The 24,091-nt window shown below is 44.0% G+C and overlaps 1 protein-coding gene across 7 annotated transcripts in view; it reads left to right on the forward strand.

Annotated features, from left to right (window-relative positions):
* The window catches only part of Lrp4 (LDL receptor related protein 4), a 219,949-nt gene that overhangs the window by 183,814 nt on the left and 12,044 nt on the right, over positions 1-24,091 (forward strand). For 5 of the 7 annotated variants that reach the window (XR_008613799.2, XM_055074337.2, XM_055074333.2 and 2 more), the window contains exons 17-31: positions 289-490; positions 3,267-3,456; positions 4,160-4,333; positions 7,158-7,295; positions 8,498-8,756; positions 10,983-11,145; positions 13,358-13,577; positions 15,559-15,684; positions 15,969-16,146; positions 16,676-16,796; positions 17,423-17,520; positions 19,012-19,255; positions 20,004-20,148; positions 21,066-21,179; positions 22,956-23,037. Coding sequence is in view for 6 of the 7 variants with exons in the window: in XM_055074337.2 (XP_054930312.1) it covers positions 289-490; positions 3,267-3,456; positions 4,160-4,333; positions 7,158-7,295; positions 8,498-8,756; positions 10,983-11,145; positions 13,358-13,577; positions 15,559-15,684; positions 15,969-16,146; positions 16,676-16,796; positions 17,423-17,520; positions 19,012-19,255; positions 20,004-20,148; positions 21,066-21,179; positions 22,956-23,037 (2,454 nt within the window). In the remaining variant the exon portion in view is untranslated. The remainder of the gene's footprint in view (positions 1-288; positions 491-3,266; positions 3,457-4,159; positions 4,334-7,157; positions 7,296-8,497; positions 8,757-10,982; positions 11,146-13,357; positions 13,578-15,558; positions 15,685-15,968; positions 16,147-16,675; positions 16,797-17,422; positions 17,521-19,011; positions 19,256-20,003; positions 20,149-21,065; positions 21,180-22,955; positions 23,038-24,091) is intronic. The other 2 variants (XM_055074335.2, XM_055074336.2) reach the window with 1 other exon arrangement.

Here is a 24,091-nt window from a genome sequence, read left to right on the forward strand (position 1 = left end):
GGTGCATTGGGCATTTCTTTCAGCTTCGCCTCTGCAACGTGGCAGTATAGTAGTAGTACTACAACGTGCCAGAGCTATCATATATACTTCAGGCATTATTACTAATAACTAGGCACGAAAGCTGCGGACCAGCGTATCATTTACAGCGGCACTCAGCCCTATTACGAAATAATTCTTTTTGTATAGTATAGAGAATAATCTAATTAGCCTGGCAATTGGTTAACTGTCGCTCTGCGACGTGTTAACCAAAGGACATTACCTAATGGTATACGTACAAAACATATCCAGGTACATGTACTGGACGGATCTGGGCGACCTACCAAAAATCGAGCGGTCCAGCATGGGGGGCCAGCAAAGGTCGGTCATCGTGCAGCACAATCTGACCTGGCCCAACGCGCTGGCAATGGATTACTCCACAGAGACGCTCTACTGGACCGACGGCGCGACCAAGACCATAGAGCTCATCCACATAGCCACCATGAAAAGAAAGGTGCGTCTGTCGCAGCGCGTGAGAATAGCGCAATGAAGAAAGGAGAAACTTTCTCCGATCTACAGCGGTATTCGGGCCGTTTAAGACGCTCGCACTTCGCCTGTTCAATGTAGAGTTTACGAAGAAAACCTCACGTGTGGCTACCTTTCACTACATTGCAGTGGCAGCGAACAACGCAGGTGAGCTCCATACTCGAGCTTTAGGAGACTTGTTGAGTGCAGAAATGTTCTATTTGCCTTTTTGTTTTACTTTTACGTAGCTTCATGCGGCATGGGCTCAAGCAGAGTTTATTTTGAACTCCATCCATCATTCTCGAAAGCGTATTTGAGGCATGTAATTTTGAAATTACCAAATGTATGTAACCATACATAGTATACCGCGCGGTTGCAGCCATCTTAAACTTGAGAATGAGTTTATGAACAGAAGGAAATTGAGAAAAATTTACGAAGACTAAAATCCGCTTTTTGTCTGTTTCCTTATGTTATATTTTAGCTTTATTTTCTTTATTTCCTTTTGGTCTTTGTTGTTTTGAGATTGTATTATACTTGTTGTGCCAAACATATTCATATATTATGTAGTCACTGATTATATCGTATTACTGTCACCGCTGCCGAGTTGCAAGGTTGTCGAGGTCTGTCAAGCAGTCGTGAAGACTGCTTTTATCTCGTCAACCCTAGTTGTTGCGCGCGCCCTGTACAAGGCGCTTGAATAAAGCGTTCATTCATTCATTCATTCATTCATTTCTTGCGATAGAAAATGAAAAGGCAGCTATGCGAAATCAAGTTAGTGGTTTTATCAGACGCGAAGTGCATCGCAAAGTGCAGTAAAGATTCATTACTAGTAAAACGAGAAAGCATGCTGTCACACACGCACCCACGGCAAGCATGCATGCATCTCACTCGACGACCGCTGAAACTCGCTGTCATAACATTGGCATGATGTAGAGCAGCCGCAGCAAAGAACGGATTTCCCTTCACACTGCTTCTCGCTTCAACGCGAACTTTGCGCGCGAGAACACGGCGCACACGAAGCCTTCAGGCTTCCGGGGCCACCTAGCCCTTGCACTCACTGCAGCGACCGCGCTCAGCCACGCCATGCTCAACCGCGTCCGGAGTATAGAAAAGAAAATGCGCACTAAAGTGCCTCCCTTAAGCCTCTCCGAGTGTGCGAACATCTCCCTACTCGTCCCCTTACGCACGCGAGAAGACGCCGCGCTTCACGCCACCATCCTTCTTGGCTCACCCTCACACGCTTTCCCTCGCCCTATAACATACGGTGTGCGGTCGCGATCTCATCGCACGTGCACGTTATGCAGAACCTCACGGCAACGCCGATGCCGACGGCAGAAGTTCGCCTGTAGTGGCCATATGATAGCCAATACCTTGGGTAGTGCCACAAAATGTAACTTAAAAGAAAAGGTTTTCGTACAACTGAGAGTAGTTTCGTAAAACGTCCCCACCATGATTCTTCCCCATCAACAGAGGAGCCTTTCGTCCGTCATTTTGCGTACTCTTGAATGTATAGTTCACCTAAGGCAATGCTTTCCGGCAGTGCTTTTGCTTTATATTTAAGTTAAAGCGGGCTGGACCCCAACTCTGGAGCATGCACTGAAGCACCTGCACAACACACTGCAACGATGTTCTCGTGTTCAGGGACTGAATTACGAGTAAAGCTAACTGCCTTACTGCTCAGAGGAAAATAAGAGCGTCATAAATTAGGCCTATTAACTCGCAGTTACTGCTCGAAAAAAATATTTCTTTCTTTTACGCTCATCTTTCTGGTATTTCATCTTGTTTTATTTTGTTCTCTCCTCTACCTTTCTTTGTAATTCAATTACTCTATTTCTTGGTTCTATTTGGCCATATCTGAGCCCTTGTACCATTAAACACTATACGTCATTATCGGTTCCTATATTTCTATTCACTCCTTTTTGAATAGCAGGCACACGTTGTGATACTTTCGTTGACAGTTGCCAGCCTGCTTTTTGTAATGTTTTCCTCTCTGTTGGTTCATATGCTCACAATCCTAATATTTAAAAAAAAATGTCTCAATTTCGCCCAACAGGTGAAACATCTTTGGGGATAGAAAATTATTAGACAGCTATACAAACTAAAAATAGTGGTTTTATGGGCCCTATAAGCATTCGTTTACTAGCAAAATTAACAAGCATGGCGTCAGGTGAGCACATGCACACATGAACACATCTCACTCGACGAACCTGGCATGTGGGAGAGCGGCAGCAGCAGTGGGCGATTTGCCATTCGTGCTGGCTCTCGCCTCGACGCGAACTAAGCGGCGAAAACACAGCGCACACGGAGCCACCAGCCATCGGCCCGCCTAAACTCCGTAGCGCTTCGTTTTCAAGATAGGGCCCGCGCGACCACGCACTCCCACGCCATACGCAGCCACCACCCGAGTAGAATGCCACTCTCCCCCTTACCCTCTCTGCTGCCTTGCGCGCGATGGAAGACGGCGCGCTACCACCCCACCCCCACCCCCCTCTGCCTGCCCCAACTGCGGTGCGAAATCGAGCCACCATCCATCGCTTCTGACATTCACGCGCTTTCACTCACTCCCACAGCATACGACGTGCGGCATCAATGTTATCGCTCTTGGACTTCATTCGGGACACCATAGCGACGCCGACAGGGAAAATGCGCATGGAGTTTCCATGTAATTGCTATCGCAATAACATTACACTACAATACCTTCTTGCTTTCCACTTTCTAGAGGCGAATCGAGCTGCTACACCAGTAGACGTGTATTCCTCGCGCAGGTGCTCATGTCCCATGACCTTCCTCACCCGTTCGGGCTCACGGTGTTCGATGGCCGCGTCTACTGGACCGACTGGGACAAGAAAGCCATATTGTCGGCCGACGCTGCTACGGGCGAGAACAGGAGAACCGTCCTGCCAGGCCGCGATGGCCTCCGCAACATACTCGTCTTTCATCGAAACAGACCTTCAGGTGCGGACGAGGCGAGCTCTTGCACTTGCCCGTGCCCCCCCCCCCCCCCCCCTTCTTTGGTTTAATCTCTGGTTATGTTTATACTACTGGGCACGAATTCTTGAGAGCAGCAGCTACACCGTTTTTGTGCCAGGCAATAAGTAGCGGGTTCAACTTCCCGACTCGCTCGTGTGCTGATATGTACGTGCGCGTTAATGAAACTATGGTGGTCAGCCCACATAGTGGCAGCGTGCCACTACGGCGTCCCTTTATATCGTATATGTAGCTTTGAGACGTTAAACTCCTTCACTTTATTGCAGCCTCTATCACAATTTACAGCTTTCTTTAGAGCACGATACGCCATTTTCATTGGCACCTGTCTGCAATTCTATTTTATGAAATAATTACTCTGATTGGAAACGTTTCGAATGGTTAGTGCATACCTGTTAGGCAGTAAATAAATAATCGGCTTCTACTGTTCAGCATTCATGAACTGCCGTAGCTATGACGTAAACAAAATGCACGTAGCCTCCTGCATTGCTCTATAATAATTCTAGAGGGATCAGAAGGCACGTAAGAGCGCCTTCGTTGCACATTTTGACCCCTAAATCCGTAGTGCTTGACCTTACGACGTCTTCATGTCGCCCAGCAGCTAGTTAATTCATGCAAGTACTATGACCGAATCACTGATGATCTGTCATAATTTTTTTTTCTCTTTTTCCAGTACCAAACGCATGCTCGTCGAATAACGGCGGCTGCAGCCACCTGTGCCTTATCGCGCCCAAGCCAAAGGGTTTTGTATGTGCCTGTCCCACTGGGACGATGCTCCTCAACGACACCAAAACATGCTCAAGAGGTGAGCACCGCATGACCACTCCCACTGCTTTTGCGGTTTCTGGTGAGTGGAAAGATGTGAACGAGACGTAAATATTGCATTTTCGCAAGAACGGGCGCAAAACGGAGATAGCTGTGGCGAAAATTTCTTCTCGTCATATTTTGGTGCTTTCGTGGTTCCTAAGCACTATACGCCACATTATTATTGGTTGAATAAAAAAGCGTTCTTTTATTCTTTTCCGAAGGTTTTTTGCAAGTATTCACCCTACATATTATTCGCCATCATTCAGGTATGCCTCATGCAATCTTCTGGGAAGTTTGTTTTGCCTGAAGGAATTGGCCACAGCTTAGATGAAATCCCTCCTGGAAGTACCGACGGCACGTTAAACAATTATTAAAACTTTATTTTTGTTGCGCCCAAGTTTATTCAAAGTTGCACGGGTTAAAATAAGCACATTTAATTCATTAAGATCAGGCACATAGACCTAAATTAGGGCCTGCGCTCATATCTCTAGCTCTGAGTAAGCGCATCTGTTTACCCGGGGTCCTTTGAAATGTGGTGTACTTGCAACCAGTTCTTGATAATGAGTATTATTTCTACCAAACCATCTCACGGTTACCAAAAAACAAAATTCATTAATTTCCTCATTGAGTTCTTAAGCGTCATCATTTCGAATGCTGCCACAGGCACATACAGTCGCAAAAGTGCGGCTTCACTGAGATTTGTCTGTATAGTGTAGAAGCCTCTTGGACAGAGCACTTGGGATTGTAGTTTTAAGACATCATTATCCAGCACTTGAAAACGCAATTTAGATCAACGCATGAGATACTGCTACACAGCATTTATAAGCTCGATAAGCTGTCCCTCCCATCATGCTGACGATTTCGTCATTTTATTGAAGCACAACACAGTTCAAGAACGCATTTCTGACACATCACATAAGTAGCATAAATACCACGCATGTGCAAAAGAACGCAGCACTGACCGGAGACCTTTTTAACAATGCTTTCTCCTGCGAGAACTATGTCAGAGTAAGTCCCTTCACTACAATTTTAACGGTCAGTCGCCTTAAAAAGGTGTTCGTTCATATGAATGACTGTGTGAACATGCGCGTGTAAATGGCGACTTTAGAGAAAAAAAAATGACAGCAAATCGAGCAATCCAGTAAGTTGCAAGCTCAGCTGGGCTGCGAGATGTACAGGGTTCGTCAAAAGTTTCCAGGCCACCGCTTGCGCGAACACGTTGACTTCGTGCCCATGTGGCGTGTCATGTATCGGACTATAAGGGCCCCAAGGTTTTTCTAAAAAGTGCACTTGGACGGGACACTGTTTCTCACCACACACAGCTCCAGAGTGACAAAATTACTCAAAGAGCTCGGCTACTTGCTTGAGAGTGAACCTTGTCGAACACGCTGTGGCCTGGGAATTTTTTACTACCCCTGTGCGTGCTTCAATCCCCACCACCGAATGCCCACCGGTTTATAAGAAAGGCGCAGCAGCCCCTGGCCAGGCGTCCGGCTTTCCATGGGTCCATTGCTTAGGAGGAGGAGGAGGAGGAAGACGAAATCAAAAGAGAAGGCAGGGATGTTAACCAGAAATGCGTCTGGCTGGCTACCCTACTCTGGGAGGCGGGATAAAGTAAATAGAAAGATAAAAGATAGAGAGCGAGGGGAGAGGAGGAAAGCCGTGGTGAGCTCAGGCACGCACGCGGAGGGCCCCGTTGTTTAGGAGAGGTTCGTAGAGGTTTGTACAGACCGATATGCTTGCTGTGCAAGAACCAAGAGAAACTTAGCACCGAACAAATCTCAAAAACTTATTGCTGCAGATTCCATTTCGACGATTTCCCATCAGGCGGGAGTCCTTTCCGAGCGCTGAGGTCGCGTATTAGGCGAGCACTTGGCCGGGAATGCACTTATACACATTTTACCGGTAGGTACCCGACAGCAGCTCTCGTCTGCCTCCCACAGCCGCGACACACACTCTACTATAAAGCCGTCTGTGGTTGGACATAGGGCGCCGAGAAGCTTCCCAGAATCTATAAGACCCCCTTTCGAGATGCCAAAACCCCACAAGCAGCCGTTCACCAGGTCGAGGGACATCTCTAGCCATTATACAAGCTGCTGGGTTCCCGGCGGCACTGATATTCGAACCCAATACCTACCGCCTGCGACGCGGATTGTCTACTTCTAGGTCTACGCTACGGTAAAATAGCTTGCGTAGCATATGTGGTTCCCCTTTCTTGCGGTGGCGTGTGTGTGGGACAGTCCGGAAGATGCGTCAACGATAGTCTCAGAGAACATCACGCATTGTTACTAGCTTCAGGATGTTAACATATTGCTGACTGTTGCAAACAATGCCCTTGGTATCTGGTTTTATCAGAAACTGAGATAATTTTCGGACACACACCTAACTCTTAAGCTCGTAGAATTATACTATATCAAGAAACGGGGGAAATTGTGCGTCTGTCAAGTCACAATCATATTGCACGATGCGAAGTTCGCCTACATTAATCATTGTCATTTAACTGCGTTGTTTGTTTCGAATTTAAGTGACTTTCTGTCATCGGCGGTTCCGTTTATTTAACTCGTATCTATGCTCTGATGCGCGTGCGCATGAAATTGTGTAACTGTATACCTCTACAGTCCTTGTGTTGAATAAATATTGTAAGTTGCGAGTAAAGCGGTGTCCTGTCTGCTCTTATGTAACCTATTGTCGGTGTGTCGGTGTGGTTCAAGATCTGTTCATCATGAACTTTAACCAACTTACTCGACTCGCCATCATGTTTATTCATAACTCTGTGGTAAAAGAAATTCTCAATGCGTGTTCTGTGCTTGCTTGTCATTTTGCTGAGCCATTTCCGATTCTGACTGCACACCCCGTCCTTTCAGGAATGAGACGTTTCCTTATCTTCTCTCGTAGAACGGAAATACGAAAAATGTCTCTCGACGTGCCTTACTGGGCAGATGTGGTCATTCCGCTCAGAAATCTACGAAATGTCGTCGCCGTTGACGTCGACACGAGTGATGGTTAGTATTACGTGTTAATACGTTATTTTAATGTTCATTCGTATGTTAGTTTTCGTTAGATACTGATGCAAAGTCCTAGTGCCAACTTTCGTTGCGATATATTCACCAGCGAATATCATCATGTTAGGCAGGTAATGGAGATTTATATCGAGAGGTTAGAAACAGTACGCCTTCGATTACTCAATTTCAATTCTATGCCAAGAAACATAGTAAGCGTTCTTTAAAATAATAAATAGTAGTGCTTACAAACGAATGCTTTAGTACGCTTGCACTTCAGAATATACCTTCAAAATGTTTCTGTGCTCGTGGATCAGCGTTGCTCAACAAAAAGGGCCCTAAAGATTCACTAAACAGCTGACGACTTTCCACCAAAACTCATGAATACGCGAACGAGTGTAGATTCCATCGAATTGCGGCGGCTACTGTACTTTATTTCTGACGCCTTGACTCGGCTGTTCCTACCAAAAACCAGTGTCTTGTAAAGCTGTCCATCAGATTCGTAGAAGCTTTGTGTATAGAGTACTACTGAATAATTTCCGGTACACTTTATATCACCAAAAACGTGCTCTTCTCACATGCTAGAATCCCCTATATAATCGCGCCCAAATGAAAAATTTAACGCATAGGCCGGTCAATTGCTTTATGTATGTGCAACTGCACATGTGCAACTGTGTAGTATGTAGCAACTACACATGTGTAGTATGTGCAACTTGCAGCCGTTTGATTCCCATGCCACATTGGCAACAATGTTCCGGAATAATGTGCCGCAAGAAAATAGAGCACGCGAGCACGTGTAGAGCTTCTGCCATAAAGCCTTGTGAAGGCATATTTGTGTTTCCGTTGGTTGCCCGACACTTCTCAATCTTCCACTGATATTCTGCGTTTCTTACGCGAGTTTATTCATTAGTTTGTTGGCCTCCGAGACTCCTTTCAGATGTTAGGCATAAATTGTACGGCGGGCCACAAAGCACAAGTTTTGCGGGAAGGAAAGAGTGCTGAATATGTCTCAAGAATGCCCCGTAGCAGCCTGTTTATCTATCACTTCATTTTAAACTATACTAGCTTGGTTTGTAAGCCATAAAAGCAATTCCAGCTACCGGAAAATGCAGCATTACTAATCGTTTCAACAATATGTAATGCTTTTCCGCTGTTTTTATTGCTAACTGTTTGAAACAGTTCTTCACAATTTTCCCCATCCACAGAACAAATTTACTATGCCGATGCCGAACGCCACGTTATTCAAAGCTGTGATACAGACGGAGGCCGCGTAAAGGACGTGGTCTCTTTTGGTTTGGAGACGCTTGGAGGCCTCGCTGTCGACACCATCGGCCGCAAGCTCTATTGGACAGACTCTGGCAGGAGCCTTATAGAGGTATCCGAGTTGGACGGAAAGCACAGGCATGTGCTTGTCTGGAAAGATGTCGACAGTCCGCGCGCAATCGTGCTACATTACGAAAAGGGGTGAGCCTTGTGTTGTTCATTCTATGCACCTATTGAATATAATGAAACTTATGCGCAATGCCACGAAGAGACAGGACTTAGGCGAGAAAACAAAACAAGACATCCGACCGCAAACCAACAATTGTCTTATTTTTCAGAAAACGGGCCATAACACAACTGTATTATGGCCCGTTTACGATCGGGTGTCGTGTTTTGTTTTCTCGCTTTAGTGATGTCCTTCCGTGGCTTTGCGGAACAGTTTTATTATGTCTAACCAAATAGATTACTGCTGGAATTTTCCTTATTTACATGTATTGAACATTCTTTTTTGCTAACTATATAGGGTAGCATTTTGTTACTGTATTCGAAACTCCAAATAGAATAAAAGGTTTAGTTATAGTTTAATGAATGTTGGAAACATTAAAACTAAACGTACAGATGGACTCATGCACTTGTATAGAGTGTTCATTCGACCGATTTGGCCGATTTGGCCGCCATCTGTAGCACAAAAAAAGTACGGGCCGGCACCGCAGTGAGTCCCCACATGGCAATTGCGCACGCTGGGTCTAGGGCCCATAGGAAAAACGTAAGCGGAACCTAACAGCTACCGCAAGGTAGCTGCTGCAGACGCTGGTGTAGTCAGTAGCCGGCCATTCGAATACTCGTCTGTACGTGAAAGTAGAGCGTAACATCTAGTAGTTTGTACCTACATGTGATTCTATTTGGTTTCTTTGATTTCCGCGAAGCCGTGTGTGACCTTAAGGAAGAATGACAGAGAGTGTACGCTGCCAGTTCCCGTCAGGAAATAGATCAAGACGTGTAGAGGGGCATCTAATATATCTCGGAACGTGCTTTTTTTCCACGAGTTTTTGTGCGAACTGTCATGGGAAATAATAACATGTCGCACTACCACAGCGATTGCCAAACTACCAACACGCACGCTAGTCTATGCTTCGTCAAGAAGTATTTTTCATGTCTCTGTAACTTTAGTCTGTATCATCATCAGAACCTTTTCATGCTCGCTCACTCCGCAGGTTTGAGGAGCCAATATAACCCTTTCAAGGATAACCGCTTTTTCACTGAAAAAAGCTAAGTGACCTTGGCGAAACTTTGGCAGCGCGCATAAGCGCTTCGCTCCCTTCCTTTAAAAACGCAGTACCTTTGCAACATGAGAGGCTTACCAATGAGCGTGGCAGGGCATGCAGCATAACTTTCATTGCCATCACAGTGCACCACTAGTTCCAAAATAATTCGTGCAACTAGCATTCGCGTTATTGCTGTAAAAAGGCGCCGATACTGCTGATACAGAGCCCCTTTGGAGCCACATCAATGGTTGTTATGCTTACGTAGCAGCATGGCCGAAGTGTTACAAATCCCGTGCTCAAAGAGAGCGTCTCGCACAAAATTCCATATAATAATCATTCTAGCTCTAACAAACAAACCACAAGTTGAAATTCTCTCCAGGTGCACTCGAGAATCCCTGAAATTTCCTAAAGGAATGTGCCATACCCAAACTAGAGCATTTGGACATAGTTTTACTTCCGTTAACGTTAAGGCCCACATCGCTATCCAACGTTTGTTCAAATGTTACTGTGACTGACACGTTTTTGATTAATATCGGTTATACATACAAATATTGTTCTTCTTGTATTTTTTTTCTTTTGCTTAGAGAACATTATTCGGATTCGGCTCGAGAATGTTAGCTGTATATTTGATTTTATTTGTATTACTTCAATGTCACAGTACCGTTAGCTCTTGTCACGTTATTCCTTCCTGTTTTTTAAATATCGTTTTTCAGGTTTGTTCTGTCTTTTCGGATGCATTTCCACATGGCTATGAAATCGGTTTACTATATAAAATTACTTATAACGTTTCTTCAAAACTGTATGCGTGCTTCAAGTACCTTCTTCAATTGAAATCATCATGGTTACTCACTCCACCATGCTGCGTGTATTGAATTGCATTGAATTTAATTTAATTTCTCGTGCATTCACACGAGGGCAGGCTGAGACTAACGGCATATAGCCTCACAAAGGCATCAGCCCCCGTAAGCAGCAGGTTCGAGTGTGCATACTGTAACGAGTAGTGAGTGATATGCAGAATGTCCTTCTGTTAAATAGTAGCATATATGTTTTAATCAGCTATATGGCTATTCCTAAAATATCATCGAAAATTAAGCTCTTCACAAAACGCTGAAGTCCACTGCGTTACACTTGTGTCATATCATGAAGGCATGTTGGATCGCAGTGCTATGTTTTGGACCGACTGGGGAAACAAGATCCGAATTGAATCAGCACACATGGATGGAGAAAACAGAGCCCTCCTGGTGCAGGATGGCTTGGGTTGGCCCCACGGGCTTACTCTTGACAAAGAGTCATCGCGCCTTGTATGGGCTGATGCCAAGCTGCATGTGAGTTCGTGCATATCTTTCTTTTATTATTTTTCGCAGTCTCACCATGTCATTGTTGGTTCTTAAAATGCGCACGACAAACTTCGTCAATGTGCACAAGGAATTTAACACGCATATTAAATAATACTTTGCGGTAAACTGTTCTCACCCTTTACGTGTTATTTATTTAATTTATTTTATTATTTCGTTACTTCATATACCCTCCGAGCTGTAGGTATTAAAGAGAAGAGCCAAATAAAACATAAAGATGAGTCTACAAGAATGTGCATAAAAAGTACATGCGGATTTATTATTTCGAGTAGCATATTTGTTTAATACAGGAACTGATATAAATTTATGACATGAAGGACCACCTGAAGGTTTTCGTGATATATATATATATATATATATATATATATATATATATATATATATTCTTACGGAAGGATGAAAGAAAAGAAAGGAAGAAGAACGCGAGATGCTGGCTGCTGCGTGTTGTTGCTGGTCAGCCATCTTAGCCACATTGACTCTGCTTTAGTATATATTCTCAACAAAATCTCACTCTAATACCCAAGAAAGAGGAGGGCAAGACGGCGCCGCGGTAGCTCAATTGGTAGAGCATCGCACGAGTAATCCCAGGACGGGGTATCGTTCCCCACCTGCGGCAAGTTTTCTTTCATCCACTTTCATTCCCATTGATATTTCGCTTCTTTAATTCGATATATATATATATATATATATATATATATATATATATATATATATATATATATATATATATATTCTTAAGTGGAAGTACTGGAGGTAAACTATTTATGCGGTGTAAGTAAAAGGGGTATAGCATGCACTGGCCATCATGGGAACCAGACAAGCTCAAGCTAGACACGTCGTCGTCCTCAGATCAGCCTGCGACCGCTTATCGGTACATCCCGCTACATACAAGTGCCCGTATCATCTTCAAATAGCACGTACGCTCTACACTCTAAGGAGTGTTTGCACCCTCTGGCGTGCCCCTTCTGCCACACAACAATAATCGTCATCTGCCTTGATGCGTTTCCTTCCTTGAAAACGCCGCGCCCGCTACATTCCTGTCTGGAATGCTATCATAGTGATAACGCGCATGCCGTTCGTTGCTGGAAAGTACCGGGCTCGCAGCGTTAAAGAAAGGAAACGCATCAAGGCAGATGACGATTATCATTGTGTGGCAGAAGGGGCACTCCAAAGGGTGTAAACTTTTCTCAGAGTGTAAGAAACGTTTACACCCTTTGGGTTGTATCTTGCCACACAACAATAAATGTCATGTGTCTTGTCCGCATTTCTTTTCTTTAACGCTGCGTTCCCGGTACTTCCCAGTAACGAACGACCTGGGCGTTATCAGCCTGACATAGCATTCCCGACAGGAAAGTAGCGGGCGCGGCGTTTTCGAGAAAGGAAACGCAAGCAAGGCAGATGACGATTATCGTTCTGTGGCAGATATACATCTGAAAGGGTGTAAACTTTTTTTTAGAGTGTAGGAATATACAAGGTGTCCCATGTAACTTTAGCCAAACCTTAAAAACATGCGCATGCCACGTAGTTGGACAGAACCAAAGTAATGTTGTTTGCCGTTGCTTGGAGGTGCTAAGATTATTGTATCATTCTACTCATTGCATAATTAGCCCTAATTAATTGATAAACTTCTCATATAATAAAATTAGATTAAAAAGTGTCAATGAGAACATTGTAGAGTGGCATGAAAAACTCCCGATAATGGTTTCTGTTGCTCAGTACGTGCGAGATAAAAGTGTTTTTCCGAGCGCGAAAGAGGCCCATGAATACACGCAGTGCCTCGAACGGCCATCGAGCGGCAGTATTATTTGAATTTGCGGGATTCATTGACGCTTTTCATTACTTTTGTTATGTCCAGCTACTTGGTATTTCCACATTTTTAATGTTCAGCTAAAATTACGTGGGACACCCTGTACATTTCTGGTACCACAAAAGGCTTTAGTTGGTGTTATTATGGGAAACTTGAAGATATCAGAAGACAGGTTTTTCTGGTGCTCAATCTCATCAAGCTAGAGGTTTTTTGGCCACGTGCCGACGTTTATGTGTTTTATTTCTGAAACAACTATAATAATGCTCTCCACAAGCAACAATTTCAATCGCAACAAAAATTGTCTTGATCTTAACTTGTTTTCTGTAAATATACATATTAGAGCAGCTTCTCAGAGAGTGAAGTATCTATTTTTAGGTTATCGAGTCAACTGGCCTTGACGGAAGGAATCGCAAGGTGCTTGCACGAGACGTCGCCCACCCGTACGGCGTGTTAGCATTCTCCGGACACCTGTACTGGACCGACTGGGAGACAAAGGCCATCCATCGATCTGACACGAATGGCCAAAATGGGCAGACGATACGGACGAACCTGGCTGGTCTCATGGACATACACGGCGTAAACACCCAGTACAGTGGTATGCGCCGCATTCCTTACCACCTAGTTATCTCGCGATTTCGACTGCTGAATATTTGAATGAAATTTACCTTAGCCGTGCATCCTCTGGTATAGATACCGTAACCATCACAGAAGCGGTCTGAGATAGTATAGCAGCGTTGAAATAACCTTGCTCAATGAAAATGCGTGCTCTTAAAAGCTTTAGAAAAAGACCTGCTCGGAAAACGATAAAATGTCTAGGCCAGGCTATAAAATTTATTCAGGAAACATCAGCGATGCGAAGATGAGCAATACTTGCTTCCATGCAGGCACGGCACACACCGCACGCATTGCTCATTCATTTGCTTTTTCTTTTTACGAGCTTGCTTTTTTTCTTCTGTTTCCTAATAACATTATAAAGCTTTTACGGTAATGGGTTGTATGAAATACGTTTAAAGAATTCGTAGTTACGCCCGAAGGACGAAACACTAACTGCGATCGATAGCAAGGTGTAGCGTCGCGCTTGAACCTCTCGCACGGTGTTGTAACCATACGTGGGTACGACTAACACGGACGTGACATACACCGGTGTGCCAAAACTTCTTGCACCCTTATATGTTTTGATGTACCGTGTAGCGCACGTAGCGGTGTATGTATCGCACATGCAACACCACTACGCCGCCCGTAAAGAAACGGGCTAGTAACAGCGCATAACTTTCAGGTTTGAACGCCTATATTGGTTCGTACTTCTAATATTTAATAGTCTGAGAAGATTTATGATAAAAGGCATGGGCTGTGAATGTTTTGTTTTGTGACATTTGTCTGTGGGCTGCCATTCTCGGAATTCCGAGGAATAATTTAATCAAGAACGTAAGTCCAGAACGCAAGTATGAGCAGCTCCAGTGATTGAATAGTGCAGCAATATAACCTGCACATACGGCATGGATTAGCATATAGCATACATATTACCTCAATATTTGCGGAGCCCCGCGGCAATGTCACTTTGACAACAACGGCGAAAAATTGCTTGGAGTTTCGACGTAAGTGGTACCGCAACAACAACAACAACAAAAAGAACAAAAAGAAGCAGTGAACCCACAACCACCGATGGCGAAAACAGAAGCTCACACCTTTGACGTACATAGGCAGAGCCGTTCTTCAAGCGTATTATTTCGTTCATCCCCAGAAATTCGGGGGATTAGCGCACTATATGCCTAGCACCCTCTGTCGTTGCCGTTTGCTCGGCGCGCCGTAACTAAATGAACACCCCAGTCATAAAATGGAGCCTTTCTAAAAAACGCGGTTATCAATTCTGATTTCATATACATTTGAAAAGCGCTGATTTGGCTTCACCGTATCATACGATAGCAAGGATATTGTAGTAACTTCACACTGGCTGAACGAAAAGAGTTTCAATGACAATTCAAGTTTACTTACGCTATAACAAGGAATACGACATACATGTTCTGTGGAAATTTTCAATATGAGAGAAGTTTTACGAAAGGAAATATTGTTATCCAAGAAAGTGTAGCATAGAGGCGTAGAATTCACGTCATGTCGCTTTGCTCTTCGTGGATGAAAATTTAATTTCTTGCGACGAAGGATGCGGAATTTAAAGCAGCTAGTTTTCAAGTAACCCCTGCGGAAAATACAAGCCGCGACAATTTGTATCTTTTACAGTTCTGCTATAACTGAAAACATTATTGAACTATAAAGATGTCACAGAGCTCGAATCTAAGCTCTAATCATTTGTGTTTCATGCATCACGAGTCATGGTGGTGTATTTGAGAATCTTGTATCACTCTACTGGGTTTACTTACTGTTTCCTTGTGGGGCGCTTGCCACCCAAGGCGACCACCTAAAACGATATTACGCGACAAATGCATATTAATATCGCACGCTTCCACCTCCCTCCTTCTTCCTCACATTCTTTCGTGACCTAAGACTACAATAACTACATATTTCTCAGCATAGTTGCAGTACTGCCTTGACACGAGCTGAGGAAGAAAGTTGCCTTACAGGCATCAACTCATGCGGAAGGACCAATGGAGGATGTAGCCACTTGTGCCTCAGAAAGCCGCATGGATTTTCGTGTGCGTGTCCAACTGGAATTCTTCTCAAATCTGACGATAGGACATGTTACGAAGGTAAGCACGCTGAGGAAACATTATCATTGTCCGGAGCTTGTTGCATTCTGTTGAAGGCGCAATGAAACAATGAATAATGTGCAACTATCAGCCATTCGGCAGGACTTTCGGGAATTTCTTTCAGAAAATCTTATAAATGAGTTTTTGTAAGGGCCGGTTTAAGCGAGGTTTGCACGAACGAATTGATGATAAAATAAAATTTAAAATTGTTCGTTTAACAAAGCTGATGTAGAAATAACATAGATTCAAACTTTGGTCACAAATTCCCTGCTTTTCATTTTCAGCACCATCTGCGTTTTTGTTATTTGCCAACCGTGGCAGCCTTCGAAAAATTTCGTTAGACACTGCCGACAACACTGATATGCATCTACCTCTGAATGATGTCTACAACGCCGTAGCAGTTGACTTTAACTACGACGAATGGAAGCTCTACTACACTGATGTTACACTTGATGTTATTAGGTAAGAATCCTTCCTTAGAACATGGTCAGCAGTAATTTTGATGTGGTGTTCTCTACCGTTTTGGAACTAAGGTCTGATGATGTTGCCCAAATACAAGCTAAATCACATTGATTAGAACCTGCCAATAGCATTAATTGTCGCCTCAGAAAAATTAGGAAGATGAAGTGGAATAGCTGTGCTTACACTGTAAATAGCTGATTGCTGGCATTGTATGTTTCTTTTTTCATCCGCGCAAAAATACTTGTTTAGACACAAGCTCTACCAAATCCTTCATTCGCAGTTATCTGTTTCAGTTATGTTTTCTTTGTACCTTAATATTAGTCACAGGTTGTAAATCTTATATTTATAGTAATGAAAGAAATTGCCGCTCATTGGCTGTAAATTACGCTTCAAAGAATATGGAACACAGTCTGGTAAAATACAGCAATAGGCTTTAGTAAATTAGTAAGATGCGGCATATTGTATATGAAACAGCTCTCACTGGCTCACACTGATTCAGTGCAATTTTACCATTTGCTTCTCTTTTTAGGAGAGTGGACTTAAACGGTAGCAATGTGGAAGTCATAATAGACCGTGATCTAGAAGCCGCTGATGGTTTAGCGCTAGACTGGATTGCGAAGAACATTTATTGGGCCGACTCACGACGCAAGGTAAGCAATCTGTAACGCATAATTGCGAAGCACGCCTCAGCCTTCGCTAGCTAGTCTTAAAAATTGTCGGAAAACATGCATTGGTTCACTCCCAAAACGTGTAGCCGTATCACGGAGACGCCCCAAGCACCGTGCAGGTAAAGAACAAAACCATAAGCAGGACCCACATTATTTACAGGCTAATATGTGGGTTATTGTTGCGGTCAAACAAAAGAGTGGGCCGAGGAAAAGGTTGAATCGAATTGAAATCAGTTCTGGGGTCTAACGTACGAAAACCACGGTTTATGAAACACGTCGTAGTCGGGGTCTCCGGATTAATTTTGAGCGCCAGTGAATCTTCAGCGTGCCTCCAATGCACTAGACGCAGTTGTTTTTGCATTTCGCCCACCGTCGAATGCGGCCGCCGCGGCCGGGATTCGATTCCGCGACCTCGTGCTTAGCGGTGCAACGTCATAGCCACTAAGCCACCGCGGCGAGCCGAGGGAGCTGTCAATCATGTAGGCTCTCACACGTTTATCGAAGGCAGGTGTTTGGATAACTTCGTTTGCATGGGTCACTATATGTCGAAATTCAAACCAGTAAGGATCTTACCCGCTTTGCTCTCATCGTTCTTAATTTTCTTGCAGACTATTGAGGTTGCTCGGGCTGATGGGTCAAGCCGGAAACTCCTGATAAACCTTGACCTGGACGAGCCGCGTGCGCTTGCTCTCTTTCCCGAAAAAGGGTGAGGCGAAGGGACCTTTACATGACTGTTTAGACGAATGATTTCCGATTTACAGTGTGATATAGGTGACTCACAAGACTGCGCATATTGTGCACGTCTACAGCTCTTTCTTGCTTCGAAGCAATCTGCGCGTCATTATCCTTGTTTAATTTTCAAACATCCTTTTTATTTTATATGCAGTCCGCACTCCAAAGAAAGTCGTGTTGAAAGTCAAAGATCAAGAGGGGTGATGCGTTGTGTGCAAAACCATTACGGTGGCGTAGCTGGAACTCTTATTTGGTCTCAAACAGAACCACTGCACAATTATTCTACTTGCTTTGTTTATCTTCTTTCTTTTTGTCAAGTAGCGGAGCAGCAGCATTATGTTTATGCATACATTTTTATTCTAGCTAAATCCATCCAGACGAATGTCACTTTCAAAGCTACGAGCCATTTAATGGTCTTAACGTTTTGACACAGTTATAGCAACCGGAATTTTACCAGATTACCGGGACAGTTTTCAAAGTCGCACATAATAATTTTGTCAAGGTAGAAACATACATTTTTGGCTTACCGAATTTAACAAAGGATTCCTTGTACAAAAATCACAGATACTCGAATATCGCAGAATCATTTTGAGCGCGTACGTGTTCCAGCCAGTAAAGAAACGGTCACAATTTTCGTGACCTAAACATATGTGTTTATTAAAAGGATCTTGAACTAAGCGTGTTGGTCCATAATAATCATTCAGACGAAATAAAAAAATGCAGTTAGTATGCTATTTATTTCAGTATAGTAGAAACATCTATATTTGTCGCCAAACAGTTTTTTTTTTTTGGCATTGCGTCGTTCGTGTTAGCGCTTCATTCACTATGCTCTAGAATTTATAACCAATGCTTCATTATATTGTTAGCTTCAAGAACTCGATGTTCGTCAGAGATACGACTTGTGACTTCGACTACTCAAGTTCCACGAAATTTGGATGGCTCTCTACTGCGTGTGCAAAATACGGCAGGCCACTACACCACTAAGTAATGTGTTAGCTGAAGATTTGATAACCTTAAAAGCCGAAGACTGTCTCGCAGTACGACATACCTGGCAAGCTTTACTGCTTCCCAAGCGGCGTTTACATAGCACAGCAGAGTGATGATAATAAAACTCGCCGGCGCATTGCGATAGAACTGCATATCTTGAATGAGGCTATGCGCGCATTAATATGGGCCGGATAGTAACAAAATGCCTACTTTTCATTACCACACGAGTTCTCTTGGCGCTTTCCTTTTATTTCCTCCGTACATGCGGCTGCAGCTGTGCACCCCTTGATCGAGAATCTGTCAAATACCACGCGAAATATGTTTCTTGCGTACGGCATATGCTATACCGTTTCTTTTTTTTTTTTTCAGTAGCCAAATTCTCCTCCACGTGTACTGCATAGAGCAAAGCCCAACGAGTGTCTGTGCTGAAAAGTGGTGTGACTTAATAAGTCTTTTTTTAACACTTGCCTATCTTCAGATACATCTTCTGGTCAGACTGGGGCAAGCTGCCCAAAATTGAACGCTCATTTCTGGACGGCAGCGCGAGAAGAGTCATGATAGCCACAGACCTTGGCTGGCCCAATGGATTGGCCATTGACTACGAGACGGAAAGGTTGTACTGGGTGGATGCTCAGTTGGACTGCATCGAGTTTTCGGACCTCAACGGCAAGAGCAGACAAAAGCTCATTGAAGGCGTGTCTCATCCCTTCGGACTTACTCAGGTGACTATAACATAAGTTGTACAAATAAATGGACAGATTAACAGCGCGAATGATTCATTTTTATCACTGACCATGTATCAGGCATTTTTTTCATAGATATTCCCCTGTGTTTATCCCACAATGACACAAGATTAAGAAAAGCTGCGCTGTTCATTTCGACGAAGTAATACCCTCTGAAAAACTCATCCAACTGGATCATCTGCTGCTGTAAGATACAGGCTCCATGAGCAAAAAGTCCAAACGCAGGAACAATGTTAATCAGCCAACATATCAAAGTCATTATTTGACGCAGTGTGCTCAGTCCTGTATCTTTTCGTAGGAGAATTCGGTTTGTCTTGCGCTTAATTGTTCGCAAATACACATGCGATTACAAGCGAGATCAAGCAAGGCCGATTAGTTTACTAGTTATATATACCGATGCCACACGTTAAAACATTGCCACCATTCTGCAAATATTTAGATCTTTTCGCTCATAAAAATTTATTTTAAAGTCACCCTGACAATGCCCCCCCGCCCCCCCTTACAAAGCGAAAGTTTTGCTCGGTGTGAATTTTTCTTCTCATCCGAAAATTGCATATGTTCGAGCCTTTCGGGGTCTATCGCTTCCATATTCTCCCGTGGTAAGGCTCCCATGGTCTGTTCGTGGTCTATATTAGCAGTTTTTTTCCTGCGTCACTTGTAGTGTCACCGCGGTTTCTCACTTATTCATGCGGCCTTCTTTACTTTGGCAACTCTTTGTCCTTTTCAGTACCAGTCCCACATATACTGGACGGACTGGCACACTAAAGCCATTGAAAAAGCTCACAAAGAAACGGGTGCGGAGCGTGTCATCATTCGGGAAAACATTGAGTACCTGATGGAGATCAAGATGGTGGCGCGTTCCAGGCAGAGTGGTAATCTATGCCCTTCCTTTCAGCGCTTGATTTGTTGGCGGAATTTGGAAGTGCTGTCCAATGACGGCATATCTACGGAAGCCTTATTCGGAGTAGTGAGGGGGCGTTAGCCTCGTTGTCGAGTTTGTTCAGGCGGGGGAAAGGCTGGATAAAGGGGCATGGGCTAACCTCTCGCCCTAGGGGACCCCATCTGGATCCGCCAGTGACTGCGCTTCGCTTTGAGACTTTAAACCCAAACTTTAGTAAAATTTTCAATAGGCTTTTCTTTACGCTGAGCTTTGGTCAAAAAATTAATTTCCGAATGTGTTACAATTGCTGTTTATGCCGCCGTCCCACGTACAAGATTGAAAACTCACTAGCGCAAGGCAGCTGTCATCTTTTTTCACTATTATTGCATTCTACTCATTCACTGCTCACTGTGCCTACAACTAAGATCTCAGATTTTTTTTTTGTTCTCACGCTTAAAAAGATTGCTTAGCAACTGCTCATGACAGCTGAAAGCGCAAACTTTGCCACAACCCCAACTCCTGTACTGCTGGCATTTTCTTGTCACAATTATGTTCAAGTTGACGTTCAGACACCAACAGTTTTCTGCACGCTGTACGTTTGCACAATAGCAATATTGGCGCGCTAAGATACACTTCCTCGACAATCCAACTAAGGGAATTGCACGTCTCTTATATATATATATATAGCTGATGTATGGCACTTTCCCATCGCTGTCTGCCCCCCCCCCCCCCCCCTTATGTTCCTGAAGGGACACTTAAGGGAATAATAAATGATGATATATATATATATATATAATGTTCCATCGCCTTGATTCTCACGGTCATCTATAGATGTGATTTTCTCATCCATCCTTGGCATCTTGATCTTTCTTGCCGCTGAAGTTCTTACATTTTCTTTTTCACTTTCAGGTACAAACTCCTGCAGTGTGAGGAATGGTGGATGTTCCCATCTGTGCTTGTACAGGCCACACGGGCACATCTGTGCCTGCCCCAGCCAGCCAGATTCAAGGCATTGCTCAACATGTACGATGTGCTTTCTTGTATTTGGCTGGCTTACCGCATCAAGCCCTAGGTCGGCGTTCAACTCACGTTGGTCCCCTAAAAAGGCCTAAGAATACTTTTGCGCATCTACAGTCGGTCACAAAAGAAAAAAAAAAAAACATTACGAGATGCGGAATTTGCAAAAGAGCTCAATTGCCACTTGCAATTGCCACTGGGTAGATGCGCCATTGAAGACATTCGCATTTGTCGTGGAACCCGTGTCCCACAAACTACTGCGGCGACCGCCATCGATGGTCGCGTCCAAACAGCTAGACTCTGTGTTGTTGCCCAGAAAACTCAAACAAATGCAAGCGTTCTCTCCCAGAGAGTTGTAGCGTTCGTGACAGCCGGTAGAGAGAGCTAGATTGGGGACTCGAGTGGGTTGTGTATACCACAAACTCTGTGTAGTTTTTCCCGGGGAACGAAGCGGTGTGCGTGCGCAAGCGGCATGAAATTCTCTTGCGTGTGCTAATGCAAACGCTTCTATTGTCCAGTGGCCTTGCCTGCGGAGCGTAAGTGCGCTGCGCTTTGTTACGCAGCGTTCTGCGAGCGCTTACAATAGTGGCGGATGTTCGCGTCTGCTACAATTGTAAGCTCGTATCGCCTGAATTCCTACAGCTACCATCACAAAACCGATTCAGCCGGTTGTCTAGCGTTGACATAGAGAAAATAAAGAAAACTGAGTATGCAGTAACCGCTTCGGACTCCCCACAATGTATTGAATTTCTAAGAGCGGCTGAGTAATCTTGAAGAACGTATTGTGCAAAGAGCAGTCAGTAGATGCCCCCGATGGAAGAAGAAGCGAAAAAATTGACAAAAACTATTCAATAGTGATTATCAAAATCAAGTTATAGTTTCCTCGTAGACCTGCTCAAATGCATTGTCTATGGGATTGGACAAAGTTACAAGCCACATTAAAGCGCCTTCAAGTGCGCGCAGCTGCACTGGTACGAGAATCGCCCAACCGAGCTACCATCTTTCATAAGCTGCATCCTATATGGCCCTGGTTTGATTACATTGTCTCTAGAACCGGTCAAATCTACTCAGCCAGAGAACCTTCCGCGTGAAGCTCGCGGAACATCCGATGAAAGTGTTACCTTAAGGGACCCGAATTTCTTAAGAAACCTGCAGCTTGACTATTGCAGAGGGGAGAATATAATGTCATTTATCGCAGCTTGAGCAAAATCATTCCTGTAGCTAAAGACGCTCAAGTCGTAAGCACTAGACATCACAACAGGACCATTAATTCTGGTAAATCTTTTCAGTGTTAGGATTTCAATGATTCCGCTACCGAACCCTCCTTTTTGACTATTAGCCCGTATACAGCTCACGTTTCGCAATATTACTCGCTTTCTGGAGACCTGATATTCCGATGCATAATTTTGGTACTCGAAACTAGCGTGAGATCGGGTTTAAAAGAACCTATACAAAAAACATAAGCTCTTCTCTGATGTATTGAGCGATTACACGATATTTGTAAGTGACTAAAGCCGAATTTAGGCCAGTTTATTTTGCACTACATAAACAATCACGCTTTCAACCGTATCTACGATAGCATTGGCAGATGTCCTTGCGCTACTATTTCAGACAGTCGAAACTTGATGCTCCTAGAAGGAAAGCAATCCGTGAAGTACTCTTCTCCACGGAAATGTTACTTTCCTTGAAAGTTCATTTTAACCTTTAATTTTAACACAAATCGAAGTTGTGTAACGGTGCAGCAAAAGATCAATACGAAAAACTTATCCTTCAATATATCAGTTCCAGACATGACAGCACCAAGTGAGTTGCCAACAATTCCTACGGTCCTGCCATCGGCGCTGCCAAACGCATCAAGCGCTGGGTAAGTCACAATGAAGAAATTTGCTGTGAAGGCTCATAGCTCAACAAAATGCGATAATGCTATTGTATCTCGTGACTCGGGGATAGGTATGCTCGATAGTTCGTGCAAAACGCACAACGTATTTTAGCGGACCCACGCGAGGCCCATATATTAGCTTTAGGTTTTCCTTGCCGAATATTCTCCCTGATATGGAATTTGGTGCGGTTGCAGCAGCATAGGTAAGACGTAGTAGCACGCTGGTTTATAACGAAACCATTTCTCGCAGAAACGTAGCATATAAAATTGTACATTGTCCATTTGAAACTTAGTGTCTGAAGTGTCTGAAACTTAGTGTCTGAACTAAATTTAGAGGCAAAGCTACTCGTATTGTACATGCATGGAAAACAGCAACCGCTATGGCGCCGCCATGGTGACACGCTGGGCAGGCCCGCAGGCACAGCCGACGAGATGCGATTGGTATGATGGCGCTCCCTCGGTATGTTGGCGCCATCTAGCTCAGGCGCCTCAAAACGCGTCCTTTCATGCACCACAAATGGTACACAGAAATTTTAGAAACATCCACAGAATCTGTTCAATAATATACGGAACAAGCTTTACACAATGTCTAAGCGTACGTGCTACGTGAAATGCTTATTATCGCATGGCGTCTTTATTTTTAGGGCTACAATAAGGAGATAGCAACATGGCGGCGTCATTGTAGTTACCACTTTTTCACCCAGCTTTCCGTCTACAGGAAGTGTATTTAATCTATGCTCTGAAGCAATTATTTTCCGGACTTCCAAAACCCGAATAGCATGTGCGCTGCATCTTAAGTTGTAACTTCCTAGCTCAAGCCGTTGGCACCTATACAAAGTAGTAATTTCTTCTAGACCAAATTTTTGTCTGCAGTTAATATGTGTGAGAACTACAGCTGCACCTAATGTTTCTTGTTGCATGAAGAGCCAGTCATACCTTATTATTCGGGTGCAGGAAAGTTCCTTATGAAGGCGAAATAAGTATTCTGGGCTGTTTTCAATTCACTCCTGCTCGCTAGGACAAACACATTTCCCCCCAG

This window comes from Dermacentor andersoni, chromosome 4 (assembly GCF_023375885.2).
Source record: "Dermacentor andersoni chromosome 4, qqDerAnde1_hic_scaffold, whole genome shotgun sequence".
In the NCBI taxonomy this organism is placed as follows: domain Eukaryota; kingdom Metazoa; phylum Arthropoda; class Arachnida; order Ixodida; family Ixodidae; genus Dermacentor; species Dermacentor andersoni.